This window comes from Neoarius graeffei, chromosome 8 (genome assembly GCF_027579695.1).
Source record: "Neoarius graeffei isolate fNeoGra1 chromosome 8, fNeoGra1.pri, whole genome shotgun sequence".
Classification (NCBI taxonomy): Eukaryota; Metazoa; Chordata; class Actinopteri; order Siluriformes; family Ariidae; genus Neoarius; species Neoarius graeffei.
This window is the reverse complement of record NC_083576.1, coordinates 70,618,083-70,635,074: the sequence shown is the minus strand read 5'-3', so window position 1 is coordinate 70,635,074 and position 16,992 is coordinate 70,618,083. Positions and strand designations below refer to the sequence as shown.

The 16,992-nt window shown below is 42.9% G+C and overlaps 1 protein-coding gene across 3 annotated transcripts in view; it reads right to left on the bottom strand.

Annotated features, from left to right (window-relative positions):
- The window catches only part of cald1b (caldesmon 1b), an 88,948-nt gene that overhangs the window by 30,805 nt on the left and 41,151 nt on the right, over nt 1-16,992 (bottom strand). For 2 of the 3 annotated variants that reach the window (XM_060928152.1, XM_060928153.1), the window contains exons 3-6: nt 10,831-10,968; nt 2,345-2,810; nt 2,188-2,226; nt 1,345-2,088 (exon numbers count right to left, since the gene is read on the bottom strand). In XM_060928152.1, the coding sequence (XP_060784135.1) occupies nt 1,345-2,088; nt 2,188-2,226; nt 2,345-2,810; nt 10,831-10,968 (1,387 nt within the window). The remainder of the gene's footprint in view (nt 1-1,344; nt 2,089-2,187; nt 2,227-2,344; nt 2,811-10,830; nt 10,969-16,992) is intronic. The other variant, XM_060928154.1, reaches the window with a different exon arrangement.

Below are 16,992 nucleotides of genomic sequence, written 5' to 3'. Positions count from 1 at the left end.
CATGCGCTCATGATCGACAGCTCTCGCTTTAATTGACAGCTCTCGCTTTGCGCACTCGCACTCCCATTTCCGAGTCTGTAGCGTTATGATTCCAACCGCGATTTCATTCTCCTCTCATATGAAGTGCTGCGCAACCACAACCAGCTCCTCAGATTATACACTGTCTATTTCTAGCTTTAAATTGAACAATCTGTGCGATACACAGTCCTTTTTAATACTAGTTAATACTTTTTAATACTTTTTTAAAAACTTTTTTTAATACTTTTTAATACTTAGGACTAATACTCTTGACTTTTTAATGGTAAATGTAGCTCTTTTTAAAGCAGCACTTACTTCTGAAGCACTGTGAGCTTCACTAGAGGAGCTCTGCTCTTCTGCCATGATCGGAGATCTCAAACATGGAAGAGCGGAAAGGAATCGGAAACATACACGAGATTAGACCACATCCGCAAATTTAAGCATCTTAAAATGTTTTTATTAATGCCAAATAAAATATCCAGCACAAATTATATATGATAGATATAAATTAATTTATAAATTTTATTTTAAACACGTTTTTAGTTAGCGGGACTGCAGCTTATCACCTCTCCCACCCGCATTGTGCACTCCCCCTCCCGCCCGTGCCCGCAATGAGCTTTCAAAATTTGTCCCGCGCCGCACTGCTTTGCGTCGGGTCCCGCGGGACTCCCGCGGGAGTGCAGGGCTCTACCCTTACTTCATCTCTATCTAAAGCAACAGATGCAGCAGCACTTTAGTCCTTTAGCCCTCCTCATCGAAAGGATCAGCTTCCAAAGCTTCAATATTCATGCTAGTACCATTGTTAACATAATTGCGCTCATCATCTTGTAGCTCGGTATCTGGCCAAGTCTCTGTTGTAACTCAGCATCATATACCTGCATTGCATTCTGGGGCTGCTGTTCCAATTATGTCTAATAATTTTGCATTAATATTAGACTGAACACTGTTGCTGAATGGTGAATGAGAAACTTTTTTTAAGCGCTAATAGTTAAAAATCATTGTTATTTCTTACCTCGGAGATTGTTAAAATGGTTTCTCCTATTAAACAGCATTACAATTTGACTACAAATGTGACATCTATAAGAACTGACATAAATAATTCACAATTATTTCAATATAAACATTTTAAAGGTGTTTCAGGGTGGATTTTTCCTTTAATAAAACTTGGTAAATACCAAAAAGCTGAAGAAGGTGAATGAATCTGTGATGCTGTGCTCATAATGAACTTGTGATCACACCATGAATGGAAAACTGTGAACCGTGAGATAGATGGCATGACTGTATCTGTACTCGGCAGAGCTTAAACCCAAGCTGGAAGGTGAATACCTCCTTTGGTTTAACTTTGTCATCAATTTTTGCTTTGGATTTTTCTTCTGCTTCCTTCTTCCATTTTGGCTTTTCTTCCACCTCCTTCTTCAATACAGGTTCTTTGTCTTCAGTCTTCTTTGGTGGCACTGTTTTCTCCTCTATCTTAACTTTTACAGGAGGTTTCTCCTCAGCTTGTTTCTTTGGAAGTTCAATCTTCACCTCGATCTCCCTATGTGGCTTTTCTTCAGTTTTTTTCTCTAGTATTCGTGGTTTCTCTTCTTCTTGCCTCACTTTCTCCACCACCTTCTTCTCCAGTGGTGGTTCAAGTGTATCTTCTTTTAATTTCTTCACCTCTTTCTTTTCTGCTGGAGGCTCAAATGTGTCTTTCTGAGGTTCTTTGATTTCTTTCTTCTCCACTGAAGGCTTAAGCGTTTCTTTTGGAGGTTCCTCCACTTCCTTGTTCTCAAGAGAAGGTTTATCCTGAACTTGAGACTCTGGAGCAGCAGGTGCTTCTGATGGTGCCTCTAACAGTTTTTCCTCCTTCACAGGCTTTTCTTCATCCTCCGTCTTAGATATTACAGGTTCCTCACTGACAGCTGCCTCAACTTTTTCTTCTTCTCTTGCAGTTTCAACCTGACTCTCTTCCTTTGATAAAGTTTCATCTTTAATCTCTTTCTTTTCTAAATCAGTACTATCTAAACCTGTATCTGTTTTCTCCTCAGCCACACTGTTTATGCTGACAGATCGATCTTCACCCTTTTCCTACGAAATACAGCAAATCATTTATACAAGTTCACATGCTTATAATGCTTCCAATTTTCCATCAAAAACACACAAAATCGTAGGTTACCACAACCATACCTCACTTGCTGACACTTCGTCTTTTTCTTCAGTGGATCGCTGTAGAAAGATTCACAACATATTCATTATTTACATTCCCCACTTCATGCAAATCTAAAAGGATTGTAAAAAACAACAACAACAACAACAAAAACTTTCAAATCTTTGAGGAAATAACCTCTTCTCTGAGGTAGGATCTTCGGGGCCTCTCTGCTTCCTCCCCTTCCTTTTTTTTCTCCACAGTGTCTTCTTGTTCCTCTGAAGCTGGTTCTGGCACAGGTTCCTCCTTTACTGGGACTGTCTCTTGAACCTCCACCTTTGACTCCTCGACATTCTCATCCTTTTTCTTTTCTTCCTTGTCTGTCCAGGAGTTGGTCTCTGAGGATGGAACTTCGTTTTGGGTTGTCTCCTCTTCTGCTTCCCTGAGACGGCTCCTGCGGCTTGGCCTGTCCTCGCTGGTGGTGGTGTTCACAGTGGCTTCTCCATCAGTGATGGTGGGATCAAACTCTTTTTGTCTCTCCAGGGCTTCCCTCATCCTCCTCTGTCTGCGCTCCTCACGCTTGGCCAGCCTCTCCAGAAGAGCCTGATCATCCTCGCTAGTGACTGGAGCGGTAATCAGTGCTGACAAACCTGTGTCTGTTACACTAGTAAAGAGATATGTACAAAGATTATTAACATAACAGAATATAATCAGATATAATTAATTATTATACATACAGGACACTTTTTCGATGGAATAAAAACATGCATTCTGTTCCCGTCTAGTGGGTTTCATTCATTTGGTTTGATAGCATGCAATAATGTTAGCATATTGCTTATCCTACGTGTATTACATCACTCTACCCAATGGAGAATGAGCGTTGAATATGGTTTACAATATCATATGGATGTCAAGACAACATGACGTCACATGTCGGAGACGTAAAACTTCCGCGCTAGCAAGCAACTGACAATTTGTAAACAAACATGGCCACCAGGTTTGTTTCATTAAATATGGAAGATTTTGAGAGAATTTTGAAAGAGAAAGACGTGTTGAACGCCCAAAAGAAATATGTATGTTAAATGATAATACTGACTGGCTTTTTTTTGTGGTATATCAGATATATTCCATTCAGCTAGCATGATATTGAACTCATCTTCAACTTGTCCAATATCAAGCTAGCTGAATGGAATATATCTGATATACCATGAAAAAAAGCTAGCCAATATTATTTAAATGTTACATACTGTAACCTTAACAGTGAACCTACACTCATGGTCAACACCTGTATATCTGCTCATTCATGCAATTATCCAATCAGCCAATCATGTAGCAGTAGTGCAATGCATAAAACCATACAGATACAGGTCAAGAACATGCAGAACAGTGGCGGCTGGTGGGCTTTGAAATAGGGGAAGCTCAGTTTTAGGTCTACGTAATACAATTTTTCAATTATTTGTTATTTGTCATGAGTCAATTTGTTGTTATGTGGGTCTGTCTCAGAAACTGGTCTCTCATTTGGGAGAGAAAAAATAAATTTTTTTCTAATTTTACCTTTTTTTTTTGCATTTACCTAACACTCAATGTTTCTTTTATCATGTTTAATAAGAATAAAGATAGTGTCTTGCTTTATCTGGCCTCTGCTGTGGAATTTTTTTTTAAAATTACAATTCAAATGTTTTTGTAAAATTTTTTGAAAATATTGAAAAAATTTCCTCTTTTTGATTGCTTGGGTTAAAAATGCCAAGTTATGATGACTGAATTGATTATTCACTTAAATATGAATAATACGATACCATTTTGGGTATTTGATATGGCGAAATAGGACACAATGGAAAAATCAAGAACACATCGTAAAGATGAGAATAACGGCGGTGGTAAAAGAACAGCGACTGTACCGGCTGAAGGTCGCGCGGGTCTCTGCTGTGACGCGCGAGCAACGGGACATCACTACCGCACCGGACGGAGCGCGAGGCGGGGCAAAATGACTGGCCGTACTTTGCCATTATAGCAGATAGATACCAGCTGTTAGCAACTAGCACTGCAGATCCCAATAAGGCTCAAGCTAGCCTACAACCACGTTGATTGAACTACAAATGAAATGAGTGAATTCACGAATGATCAAACTGATAGAATGAATGAAAGTTAACGGAGCACAACGAGTAATATTTACATTTATTTACAGAGTAATGTACAGAGACATCAATGAGAAGAAACGTTTATAAGAAAATAAATTCGAACAGCACTTTGGCACACGACTACACTTTCTCGACATCCGCTAGGGACTGACTGATCATGCTTACCGTGTTCCTCGTCGAAGTACAGCGACCGCCCTCCTCATGTCTTTCAAACACCACCTCCAATAATCCTTTATCAGCCGGTTTCTTGGCCCGCCCATGTCCCGTTTATCCCCAGAGATACCCAGCTTCCCCGGAAGTGACAAATCTGTCGATTTTAACAAATAACAACTAGCCGAAATTGGCTGTTCAAAGCCGTCTCGTAGACTGCAACGGATACCCGGCTGCCAATCCATAGAGCCCATTGAATTAAGAAAGGTGATTCTTGTAGTGAACTGCAAGTTCGTCAGACATCACTCAAATAAGTTACAGGATGACATAGGGATAGTTATGAACGTAAATACAATCTTGGGCATATATTATGTTATGCAAGTTATTGTTTTAATGAGAATTCAACGTCGTAGACGCCGCAGTTTGGGGAGAGAATTTTAGGGGAAGTTCGGCTTCCCTTGTTGTCTCTGAGAAATCGCCCCGATGCAGAACATATTTCAGTTAATGTTCACAATCAAGCATAAGATTGGGGAAAGAAGTGTGATCTCAGTGACTTTGACTGTGGCATGTTTGTTGGTTAATGGTATTTCTGTTGGTCGGGAACACCTTTTTGATGAAAGAGGTCAGAAGAGAAGAGCCAAATGTGTGTGATCTGACAAGAAGCTAACAATAACAAATAACCACTCTTTACAACCATGGTGAACAGAAAAGCATATCAGAACACATAATACACCAAACTTTAAGGTGGATGGACTACCAGAGCTGAAAACCACATCAGGTTCTTCTCCTGTCAGCTAAGAGCAGGAGTCTGAGGTGACACTAGTCTGGCCCGAGTTTCCCAAAAGCATCATAGCACAAAGATAATCATTAAATGGTAGAATGAGCAGCACAGTGAATGCTCTCAGCGTTAAGAGGCTTTTGGGAAACCCGTCCCTGATGTTTGATATGAATATTATTTGAAGCTCTTGATGTGTATCGGCATGATGTTATGCGTTTTGCTGCTGCTACATGATTGGCTGATTAGAATCTAATCATTAGATAACTACAAGAATTAGCAGGGGTACAGGTATTCCTATTAAAGTGGCTAGTGAATGTATATCAGCATGAAAAGCCATAAACTGATAAAATGTATGAATGTGCTGTTCTTACTGGAAAATTCTCAGCTTCAATTCGCATTAGGTTGCATCACATCACCCTGTCACTGATCCTACAATAGCATGTACCGGAGTGTTTTACTCCTGACTTCAGAGACACCACTGATGACAAAATTACAGAAAATTAACTGTATGTTGATACAGGCTAGTATTGGGTTTGTCAGCCTGAGGTATATTTCCCATTGAGACTTTTATAAAAAGTTTTTGAAACAAGTTATTTCTGTGAGACTGTATCTGTCAGCACTGCTGAATCATGTTGAATTTTATGATATCCTTTCTGTTATTAGAGTTTTCTGTAGATCTGCGAGACTGACCCTGTTAGTACAGGTTCAATGCAATACTGTACCCAGTCAAGGTTTTGAGCTCTTTGAGGACAGATAAGCGCTTTGAGACCCGATAGAACTGATGAGTTTTATCATAATGCACCTGTTAGCATCGTGCTACGAGACCGTACCTGTTAGCATCGTGCTACGAGACCGTACCTGTTAGCATCGTGCTACGAGACCGTACCTGTTAGCATCGTGCTACGAGACCGTACCTGTTAGCATCGTGCTACGAGACCGTACCTGTTAGCATCGTGCTACGAGACCGTACCTGTTAGCATCGTGCTACGAGACCGTACCTGTTAGCATCGTGCTACGAGACCGTACCTTTTAGCATCGTGCTACGAGACCGTACCTTTTAGCATCGTGCTACGAGACTGTATTATTATCATTGTTGTAAGAGACTGTAGCTGTCAGCATTGTTCTGTGAGACTGTATTAGCATTGTTCAGTGAGACTGGACCTGCTAGCATTGTTCTGTGAGACTGTATCAGCATTGTTCTGTGAGAATGTATCAGCATTGTTCTGTGAGACTGTATCAGCATTGTTCTGGGAGACTGTAGCTGTCAGCATTGTTCTGCGAGACTGTAGCTGTCAGCATTGTTCTGCGAGACTGTAGCTGTCAGCATTGTTCTGCGAGACTGGACCTGTCAGCATTGTTCTGCGAGACTGGACCTGTCAGCATTGTTCTGCGAGACTGGACCTGTCAGCATTGTTCTGCGAGACTGGACCTGTCAGCATTGTTCTGCGAGACTGGACCTGTCAGCATTGTTCTGCGAGACTGGACCTGTCAGCACTGTTCTGCGAGACTGGACCTGTCAGCACTGTTCTGCGAGACTGGACCTGTCAGCACTGTTCTGCGAGACTGTAGCTGTCAGCACTGTTCTGCGAGACTGTAGCTGTCAGCACTGTTCTGCGAGACTGTAGCTGTCAGCACTGTTCTGCGAGACTGTAGCTGTCAGCACTGTTCTGCGAGACTGTAGCTGTCAGCACTGTTCTGCGAGACTGTAGCTGTCAGCATTGTTCTGCGAGACTGTAGCTGTCAGCATTGTTCTGCGAGACTGTAGCTGTCAGCATTGTTCTGCGAGACTGGACCTGTCAGCATTGTTCTGCGAGACTGGACCTGTCAGCATTGTTCTGCGAGACTGGACCTGTCAGCATTGTTCTGCGAGACTGGACCTGTCAGCATTGTTCTGCCAGACTGTAGCTGTCAGCATTGTTCTGCCAGACTGTAGCTGTCAGCATTGTTCTGCCAGACTGTAGCTGTCAGCATTGTTCTGCGAGACTGTAGCTGTCAGCATTGTTCTGCGAGACTGTAGCTGTCAGCATTGTTCTGCGAGACTGGACCTGTCAGCATTGTTCTGCGAGACTGGACCTGTCAGCATTGTTCTGCGAGACTGGACCTGTCAGCATTGTTCTGCGAGACTGTAGCTGTCAGCATTGTTCTGCGAGACTGTAGCTGTCAGCATTGTTCTGCGAGACTGTAGCTGTCAGCATTGTTCTGCGAGACTGTAGCTGTCAGCATTGTTCTGCGAGACTGTAGCTGTCAGCATTGTTCTGCGAGACTGTAGCTGTCAGCACTGTTCTGCGAGACTGTAGCTGTCAGCACTGTTCTGCGAGACTGTAGCTGTCAGCACTGTTCTGCGAGACTGTAGCTGTCAGCACTGTTCTGCGAGACTGTAGCTGTCAGCACTGTTCTGCGAGACTGTAGCTGTCAGCACTGTTCTGCGAGACTGTAGCTGTCAGCATTGTTCTGCGAGACTGTAGCTGTCAGCATTGTTCTGCGAGACTGTAGCTGTCAGCATTGTTCTGCGAGACTGTAGCTGTCAGCATTGTTCTGCGAGACTGTAGCTGTCAGCATTGTTCTGCGAGACTGTAGCTGTCAGCATTGTTCTGCGAGACTGTAGCTGTCAGCATTGTTCTGCGAGACTGGACCTGTCAGCATTGTTCTGCGAGACTGGACCTGTCAGCATTGTTCTGCGAGACTGGACCTGTCAGCATTGTTCTGCCAGACTGTAGCTGTCAGCATTGTTCTGCCAGACTGTAGCTGTCAGCATTGTTCTGCGAGACTGTAGCTGTCAGCATTGTTCTGCGAGACTGGACCTGTCAGCATTGTTCTGCGAGACTGGACCTGTCAGCATTGTTCTGCGAGACTGGACCTGTCAGCATTGTTCTGCGAGACTGGACCTGTCAGCATTGTTCTGCGAGACTGTAGCTGTCAGCACTGTTCTGCGAGACTGTAGCTGTCAGCACTGTTCTGCGAGACTGTAGCTGTCAGCACTGTTCTGCGAGACTGGACCTGTCAGCATTGTTCTGCGAGACTGTAGCTGTCAGCATTGTTCTGCGAGACTGTAGCTGTCAGCATTGTTCTGCGAGACTGTAGCTGTCAGCATTGTTCTGCGAGACTGTAGCTGTCAGCATTGTTCTGCGAGACTGTAGCTGTCAGCATTGTTCTGCGAGACTGGACCTGTCAGCATTGTTCTGCGAGACTGGACCTGTCAGCATTGTTCTGCGAGACTGTAGCTGTCAGCATTGTTCTGCGAGACTGTAGCTGTCAGCATTGTTCTGCGAGACTGTAGCTGTCAGCATTGTTCTGCGAGACTGTAGCTGTCAGCACTGTTCTGCGAGACTGGACCTGTCAGCATTGTTCTGCGAGACTGTAGCTGTCAGCACTGTTCTGCGAGACTGGACCTGTCAGCATTGTTCTGCGAGACTGGACCTGTCAGCATTGTTCTGCGAGACTGGACCTGTCAGCATTGTTCTGCGAGACTGTAGCTGTCAGCATTGTTCTGCGAGACTGTAGCTGTCAGCATTGTTCTGCGAGACTGTAGCTGTCAGCACTGTTCTGCGAGACTGGACCTGCTAGCATTGTTCTGCGAGACTGGACCTGTCAGCATTGTTCTGCGAGACTGGACCTGTCAGCACTGTTCTGGGAGACTGTAGCTGTCAGCACTGTTCTGGGAGACTGTACCTGTCAGCACTGTTCTGGGAGACTGTACCTGTCAGCATTGTTCTGCGAGACTGTAGCTGTCAGCATTGTTCTGCGAGACTGTAGCTGTCAGCATTGTTCTGCGAGACTGTAGCTGTCAGCATTGTTCTGCGAGACTGTAGCTGTCAGCATTGTTCTGCGAGACTGTAGCTGTCAGCACTGTTCTGCGAGACTGTAGCTGTCAGCACTGTTCTGCGAGACTGTAGCTGTCAGCATTGTTCTGCGAGACTGTAGCTGTCAGCATTGTTCTGCGAGACTGTAGCTGTCAGCATTGTTCTGCGAGACTGTAGCTGTCAGCATTGTTCTGCGAGACTGTAGCTGTCAGCATTGTTCTGCGAGACTGTACCTGTCAGCATTGTTCTGGGAGAATGTATCAGCATTGTTCTGCGAGACTGTACCTGTCAGCATTGTCCTATGAGACTGTACCTGTCAGCATTGTTCTGCGAGACTGTACCTGTCAGCATTGTTCTGCGAGACTGTACCTGTCAGCATTGTCCTATGAGACTGTAGCTGTCAGCATTGTCCTATGAGACTGTACCTGTCAGCATTGTTCTGTGAGACTGTACCTGTCAGCATTGTTCTGGGAGACTGTAGCTGTCAGCATTGTTCTGCGAGACTGTAGCTGTCAGCATTGTTCTGCGAGACTGTAGCTGTCAGCATTGTTCTGCGAGACTGTAGCTGTCAGCATTGTTCTGCGAGACTGTAGCTGTCAGCATTGTTCTGCGAGACTGTAGCTGTCAGCATTGTTCTGCGAGACTGTAGCTGTCAGCATTGTTCTGCGAGACTGTAGCTGTCAGCATTGTTCTGCGAGACTGTAGCTGTCAGCATTGTTCTGCGAGACTGTAGCTGTCAGCATTGTTCTGCGAGACTGTAGCTGTCAGCATTGTTCTGCGAGACTGTAGCTGTCAGCATTGTTCTGCGAGACTGTAGCTGTCAGCATTGTTCTGCGAGACTGTAGCTGTCAGCATTGTTCTGCGAGACTGTAGCTGTCAGCATTGTTCTGCGAGACTGTAGCTGTCAGCATTGTTCTGCGAGACTGTAGCTGTCAGCATTGTTCTGCGAGACTGTACCTGTCAGCATTGTTCTGGGAGAATGTATCAGCATTGTTCTGCGAGACTGTACCTGTCAGCATTGTCCTATGAGACTGTACCTGTCAGCATTGTTCTGCGAGACTGTACCTGTCAGCATTGTTCTGCGAGACTGTAGCTGTCAGCATTGTTCTGCGAGACTGTACCTGTCAGCATTGTTCTGCGAGACTGTACCTGTCAGCATTGTTCTGCGAGACTGTACCTGTCAGCATTGTCCTATGAGACTGTAGCTGTCAGCATTGTCCTATGAGACTGTACCTGTCAGCATTGTTCTGTGAGACTGTACCTGTCAGCATTGTTCTGGGAGACTGTAGCTGTCAGCACTGTTCTGCGAGACTGTAGCTGTCAGCATTGTTCTGCGAGACTGTAGCTGTCAGCATTGTTCTGCGAGACTGTAGCTGTCAGCATTGTTCTGCGAGACTGTAGCTGTCAGCATTGTTCTGCGAGACTGTAGCTGTCAGCATTGTTCTGCGAGACTGTACCTGTCAGCATTGTTCTGGGAGAATGTATCAGCATTGTTCTGCGAGACTGTACCTGTCAGCATTGTCCTATGAGACTGTACCTGTCAGCATTGTTCTGCGAGACTGTACCTGTCAGCATTGTCCTATGAGACTGTACCTGTCAGCATTGTTCTGCGAGACTGTACCTGTCAGCATTGTTCTGCGAGACTGTACCTGTCAGCATTGTCCTATGAGACTGTAGCTGTCAGCATTGTCCTATGAGACTGTACCTGTCAGCATTGTTCTGTGAGACTGTACCTGTCAGCATTGTCCTATGAGACTGTATTAGCATTGTTCCATGAGACTGTACCTGACAGCTCTGTTAAATTTTACCAGACTGTACCTGTTGGTGCTATTGAGTTCTTTGGCAGTGTTGCTAATCTCCTCGTTCTCCATGTTGCGCAGCCTTTCCTGTCGGGCTCGCCTCCTCCTCTCTCGAGCAGCTTCTTCATCATCGTCATCAAGTTTTAGGTTGCCCATCCTTAACAGACAGCAAGATACATGTATCCATGTTGGTTTATTTTACTGAAATAAGCCAAAGGTCATGAAAGAAGATGAGTTATAAGCTTAATGCTTAATAATGGCCTAACAAATGGTTAAAAAAAAAAAAACCCACAACATTTAGTTCGTGCTGTGAATGTGTGCTGGTGTAATAAACCATGAAAAACTCGAAATACATCTTACAGACAAAAAAATTCCTGACTGGAATAATGTGAATTAATGCTATCAACATTACCAACATGACTGGAAGTGATTATTGGGCAAAGATTTGAGGCATCCTATATTTATAACATACCTATTTTATACATACTGCATAAAATTGACCATAGTAATTAATAGATCAGATTTTTTGCTGATTAAAAACATCATCAAGACTGACTGGATTTTATCTGCACAGGCGGTAGAACTGAATGTTTTAACAAGTTTTCCGAAAACAACCTACCAGCCAGTTTCCTTAGAAAACTGCACGACAGCATACCAAAGCAGAAAAAGCCAAATTTGGAATTTACTCAGCTTTCAGGTTCTACACAGTCAGATCCAGAATTATTGGCACCGTGATGGGTAAATTGGGTAAAACACACTGAAAATATGACAGAAATTTAACCTTTAATTCAAGTAAATTTATTCCAAGACAATAAAAAAAAATCCTTAAAATCATATGTCACAAAAAATCATATGTCACAATTATTGGTGTCCCTAGAAATTATATTTATGAACCAAAAATATAAATGAGTTCCTATTTATGTTTTACTTTATTAAATTAATTTAAATGTTTGGTATCCATTTAGTTTCTAATGACTTCCTGGTTCATTGGCGTATACAGAAGAGGGGAGTATACAAAGATCAAATTTTCTTCAGTCATTCATCAACAATGGGAAGATTATAGAATATTCAGGCATGTAACTATTTTACATATACAGCATAGAGCTAAAATTATATGACTTAAAGGATTTGACTTATTATAATACAATATCTAATAAAACCACTTCACATTTTATGGCATGGCTTATACCGGTACTGTTCAACATGAAGTTAATAAGGATTTGGGACTTTGTCTATTTGTGTCTAACTCTCAATATTTTATTTTGATTCAATTTCTTTATTGATGCCAAAGATGATAATGATTATTATTATTATGAAGTCACATTTAACATATTCACCATGCAGTACACCAGGCCAGTCAGACATGTAGACATTCTTGCAGCTAAACTTGATGAAAAAGAAACAGGCACAAAGCAATTTGGGCGATTCGAATGGAAAGTGCCTTTTGCATGCTAATGATGATTTACGTAATTGTTCAGCCAAGAAATGAGCCAAATTTTGCCCAAATAGCCTTGTTTTGGGAGCAGTTTCTGTTCCAATCTCTCTTGTTTCTGATGCTCTGTATGAGCGCAGTTTAGAGAACAAACCATTTAATCTTACTTCCGCTGTTTAACTGATTTGGTCTGGCTTCAGTTTGCCAAAGCATCTCAGTGTTTAACAGGCAGAGTGTACTTGAAATGGTCCATTGATCGAGAATGGGGGATTATTTCCCCCTTCTCCTATTGACTTCCCCCTTACCGATGATTTACAGATGTTGCAGATGGTGGAAAGATCCAAAACAGAGACAACAAGCCTGTATATTCTTTCTGATCCCATTCTGTAGGGTCAGGGATTTCCAAACTGGAAAAGTCCCCTAAAAAGACAGTCAGATGGGCATACACATCTGCAGTTTTTCAAAAAGTTTTCCCTAGAAGGATTTGCAAGGTATCATCTTGTCCGTGCATGATTTATATCCGTCAAATACACAATGTAACACAGATCAGATGTGTAGAGAGAGGAAGCAATTTAGTGAACAGACTGAATATTATTAAAGACTGAACTAGAAGGGCATTTGGGAGACTGCGTATACCTTTGCCAAGCCACATATTGTCAACATCAAAATCAAATCAAATCACTTGAATCTAGGATAATACCAATGCTGTACACCAAATTTCATGAAAATCCGTTCACTACTTTGAGTTATGATGGGAAAAGGAAAAAAAATCCTGGATCCGCATACATAACCAGATTTTCATCAAAATCTAATCAAATGTTCCTTGACCCATTGCTCACCTTCTCAAAATTTGATAAAAATCCGTTCACTACTTTCTGAGTTACGTTGGGAACAGTCCAACCAACCAACCAACCAACCAACCAACCAACCAACCAACCAACAAACGGAGGTGAAAACATAACCTTCTCCAGCAAAGTTTGTGGATGTAACTATCAGGAACTTGCATATATGTGGAGTTTCTTTGGTTTGAATATTATAGAGAACCTCATTACAGCTTTAAGGATAGTATTTCACCCAGGATTTGCTGCAACCCTGACCAGGATAAAGTAGTTACTGACGATGAATGAATGGAATTCATGATGTAGTACTTTATTTTAAATTATTTCATTAACTTGTTCATTGGCTTGTTGGACCACAGTGTGAAAGAAACTTTTATAATCTCAGGTTATTATTTAGCTGCAATCAACTGCATAAATCCATCTATCCATCCATTATCCGTAACTGCTTATCTTGTGCAGGGTCACAGGCAAACTGGAGCCTATCCCAGCTGACTATGGGCAAGAGGCGGGGTACACCCTGGACAAGTTGCCAGGTCATTGCAGGGCTGACACTTATGGCCCTTTTCCACTACCCTTTTTCGGCTCACTTCAGCTCACTTCAGCCCGACACGGCTCGCGTTTCGACGACCTCAGAGCAGCACGACTCAGCTCGCTTCAGCCCTACTCAGCACCCAAAACTCGCACGGTTTTGGAGTGGGGCTGAAGTGAGCCAAACCGAGCCGAGTGGGGCTAGGGGTGTGAGGAGACACTCCCCTGTGCACTGATTGGTGAGGAGGAGTGTCCTCACATGCCCACACACGCCCCGCGAGCACGCTGGGATCCGTAAACACCGTAAACCCGGAAGAAGAATAATTATGAATTCCGAGAATTTCTGAAGCCTTATGCGCCTCGCCTCATCTATACGCTCTTGCCAGTATCTGTTGGCGTTGTCGGTGACAACAAGCCACAGCACCAAGACCAGCAACACTAACGACTCCATGTCCTCCATGTTTATTGTTTACTATCCGGGTCGTGAGACTACCGCTTAAAAGGTCACTGATGTCACTGTTTGCACTGCCTAACGACATCACGTGACGTCCACCCACTTTCGCTAACTCCACCCAATGTGTCCACCCACTTCCAGCCAGCACGGTTCAGCGCGGTTGTAGTCGAAATGCAACTCCAACAGCCCCACTCAGCTCGACTCAGCCCAACTCAGCACGGCACGGCTCAGCCCAACTCAGCCGCATTGGTAGTGGAAAAGCGGCAATAGAGACACACAACCATTCACACTCACATTCACGCCTACGTTCAACTAAGAGCCACCAATTGGCCTAACCTGCATGTCTTTGGACTGTGGGGGAAACCGGAGCACCCGGAGGAAACTCATGCGGACACGGGGAGAACATGCAAACTCCACACAGAAAGGCCCCCATCGGTCACTGGGCTCGAACCCAGAACCTTCTCACTGTGAAGCGACAGTGCTAACCACTACACCACTGTGCCGCCAACTGTATAAATGATTACTCCAAAAAAAAAAAAAAATCAACGTTTGCATTAGACACTAATATTTAAAGCCTCAAGAGCTCAAATGTTCTTGTATTAGATACTTCTTCTAGAAATGAAAGCTTCATTTATGGTCTGGACTCTTTAGGTTTATACTTTACATTGAAGTGGACAGGCCTTTTCATCGATGATTTCCCACTGTTCCCAATAAAGCTTCCCCCCCCCACTAAAAATATATAAATGTGGTATTACTTTGGGCTTTCTTGCTTGTATGAATAAAATGCTTAAGATTTGAAGCTGTTCCATCTAAATAACATCACTCAAGTCCAGCTCATCAAACTGGTGTCCAATGTGGGATCCCTGCATAGTAAAGTTTATTATGTATGTCTCAGATGTTGTAATGATGAGAACTTTCACTTTTGGTGAACTTTTGTCTTTCTTTCTCTTCCTTCACTGTTTACAGTATTCGCAGGGAGGAAGGGCTTCACCCAGTGTGAATTCATCATGTTCATCATACCAAATGAAAAGTTATTATTATTATTATTATTATTATTATTATTACAGAAAGGCGATGTAGAAATGGCAGCAGCATCAGTGGTGCGTAAGAATGATTTAGTGAAAGGCTTGATTTCCTGTTTAAACACTTGAACGTTCACAGCTTTCAGATCTGCAGCCGGCCCTCATCACACTATATGAGAATAATCGTAGGTTTCTCTCAGTGGTCCATCACTTCAGTGGGGAAATGACTTGGATATGCTCCATGAAACATCACTCATAATTTGGTTAACCTGGGCACTACTCCATGTGTAATTAATAACACGTGTGGTTATATTTTTAAAATTACATGTCAGCTATCCGCATATTGCTGACATCCTTTATTTGCTTTGAACGAAGTACATTCTCTACATTCTAATTAGCTTTGATGTTTGCTTTCTTCCAAAAGTATTTCTATAATGTAATAGTTCCTGTAGCACATTGCTTGAGTTACAGCCAGGAGGGAAGACTAGAACCATGCTCTGACCTTAACATCAGAACAAATACACATCTATGACAAATGCTTCAGAATTAATGTGTTGCAGCTGAAATCCAAACATAAGCCAACAAAGTCTCTTAGTAAACTGATGAGCCACCGCCACAGTTCTACAATTCTCTGGAAGTGTACTAGAGGGATAAACACCGTTCTTTCAAAAGATACAGTCTTTCCTCAGTTGGTGTTTTGATAATGGTGGTGGACAGCGCTGTCTAACACATCACTTCAAAATCTTAAGCAGATGTTCAGTTGTGTTTAGATATGGGGTGGTGTGAAGGCCATAGCATAGGATTTACATCATTTTCATCATCATAAAAACATTTAGTCAACCCATGTACAGTGGTACTTGAAAGTTTTTGAACGCTTTAGAATTTTCTATATTTCTGCCTAAATATGACCTAAAACAAACATCATCAGATTTTCACACAAGTCTTAAAAGTAGATGAAGAGACCCCAGTTAAACAAATGAGACAAAAATATTATACTTGGTCATTTATTTATTGAGGAAAATGATCCAATATTACATATCTGTGAGTGGCAAAAGTATGTGAACCTCTAGGATTAGCAGTTAATTTGAAGGTGAAATTAGAGTCAGGTGTTTTCAATCAATGGGATGACAATCAGGTGTGAGTGGGCACCCTGTTTTATTTAAAGAACAGGGATCTATCAAAGTCTGATCTTCACAACACGTTTGTGGAAGTGTATCATGGCACGAACAAAGGAGATTTCTGAGGACCTCAGAAAAAGCATTGTTGATGCTCATCAGGCTGGAAAAGGTTACAAAACCATCTCTAAAGAGTTTGGACTCCACCAATCCACAGTCAGACAGATTGTGTACAAATGGAGGAAATTCAGGACCATTGTTACCCTCCCCAGGAGTGGTCGACCAACAAAGATCGCTCCAAGAGCAAGGCCACAAAGGACCCCAGGATAACTTCTAAGCAACTCAAGGCCTCCCTTACATTGGCTAATGTTAATGTTCATGAGTCCACCATTAGGAGAACACTGAACAACAATGGTGTGCATGGTAGGGCTGCAAGGAGAAAGCCACTGCTCTCCAAAAAGAACATTGCTGCTCGTCTGCAGTTTGCTAAAGATCATGTGGACAAGCCAGAAGGATACTGAAAAAATGTTTTGTGGACGGATGAGACCAAAATAGAACTTTTTGATTTAAATGAGAAGTGTTATGTTTGGAGAAAGGAAAACACTGCATTCCAGCATAAGAAGCTTATCCCATCTGTGAAACATGGTGGTGGTAGTATCATGGTTTGGGCCTGTTTTGCTGCATCTGGGCCAGGACGGCTTGCCATCATTGATGGAACAATGAATTCTGAATTATACCAGCGAATTCTAAAGGAAAATGTCAGGACATCTGTCCATGAACTGAATCTCAAG